General features: G+C 61.0%; 1 protein-coding gene across 1 annotated transcript in view; it reads right to left on the bottom strand.

Annotated features, from left to right (window-relative positions):
• Positions 1–125: 125 nt before the first annotated feature.
• The window catches only part of AIM1L (absent in melanoma 1-like), a gene marked incomplete at its 5' end in the record, with an annotated part of 2,183 nt that continues 1,122 nt past the window's right edge, over positions 126–1,186 (bottom strand). The window contains 3 exons of the mRNA XM_010282911.1: positions 126–214; positions 357–516; positions 897–1,055. Of these exons, the coding sequence (XP_010281213.1) occupies positions 126–214; positions 357–516; positions 897–1,055 (408 nt within the window). The remainder of the gene's footprint in view (positions 215–356; positions 517–896; positions 1,056–1,186) is intronic.

The raw sequence follows: 1,186 nt of genomic DNA, 5'->3' as shown, positions 1-1,186 counted from the left end.
AGAGGGTTGTTTGGGGTGCGGCGTGTGTGGGGCAGGACGCTTCCCGCCCCGGTGCAGGGATGCTGGCAGGGGGTCCCCATCCTGCCCCATGGCAATTCTGGGCATGAGGGCCGCACGCCGCCCCCTCATAGCACCTGTATGTCCCAGATCTGCGTGGGTCTTTCCTCAGCCACATCCCAAACGATGGCGTGGTCCCGGTCGTAGGATCGGCCACCTGCGGAGCAAAGGGAGCGCTTCAGGAGGGCAGACCACGCTCCTGACAGTGGTGTAGGGGCAGGTGCCGCATCTCACAACAAAACAGCCCAGTTTTGGAGGTCCCTGGGAAAGCAACCCCTGTGCCAGCGCCGAGGCCTTACCCTTTATATCAAGGATCATGTCCTCGAACATCTGGCTGTGGATCCGTCCCTGAGAATCGACGCTCCAGGTCTGACGTGGCATCCGGGTCTCAGACCACAGCACGGCCTTCGCACCCTTCCCAGCCGGCCCGATGACCTGCAGGCTCATGTTGGGGGCCACCTGCAAGGAGCGGCGGTGGCCAGGTCAGCCCACTCCTCTCCATCGCCTTGGCCCGGTGCAAAGGCTTGGAGCTCAGAGGGGTTTCCCTGTAAACACAGTTGGTTCTGGGACGGGACATGGAAAACCTCTCAGTGAGAGGTGGGGACAATTAAGGTGATAAAAACTTCTCAGGGGAGGCAGAGATGCTTTCACGTCTCCAGGGGAGAGTTGGGGAGGAGAGAATCAACGAACCTTTGGGGACGAGGCTGAGGATAGATGCTGAGAAAGGCTGTTATAAGCCCTAAAAGATCACTGTGGGGTGGGGACTACCCCAGCAGGAGTCCTGCCCGGCGCTCCCCTGGTCCCCTCCACAGCACTGGCTGTCACACGTGAGCCCTGACCTGGTTTTTGATCAGCCCGTCCTCATAGTACCAGACGGAGCTGCTCTGCTCGCTCAGGCTGGAGACCACCACGCGCCCTGCTTTCATGTCCTCCACGTCGTCAGGGATGGAGAGGTAGAGCTCCAGCTCCCTGCTCCTGATGCGGAAATAGATCCGTCTCTGGGAAGAAAGCAAGCTTTTTTGCACCGAAAAGCCCCGCTGCCTGCACCTCCAGCCCCACGTGCCGCGGCTGGCTGAGGAAGGACCTCACCCGGCTTGTGCCTTGGGAAGGGAGGACCCGAGTCTCCTGG

Source organism: Phaethon lepturus, unplaced genomic scaffold (genome assembly GCF_000687285.1).
Source record: "Phaethon lepturus isolate BGI_N335 unplaced genomic scaffold, ASM68728v1 scaffold25162, whole genome shotgun sequence".
Lineage (NCBI taxonomy): Eukaryota > Metazoa > Chordata > Aves > Phaethontiformes > Phaethontidae > Phaethon > Phaethon lepturus.
Note: the sequence above shows the minus strand (reverse complement) of the source record. Positions and strands in the feature narration are given on the sequence as shown.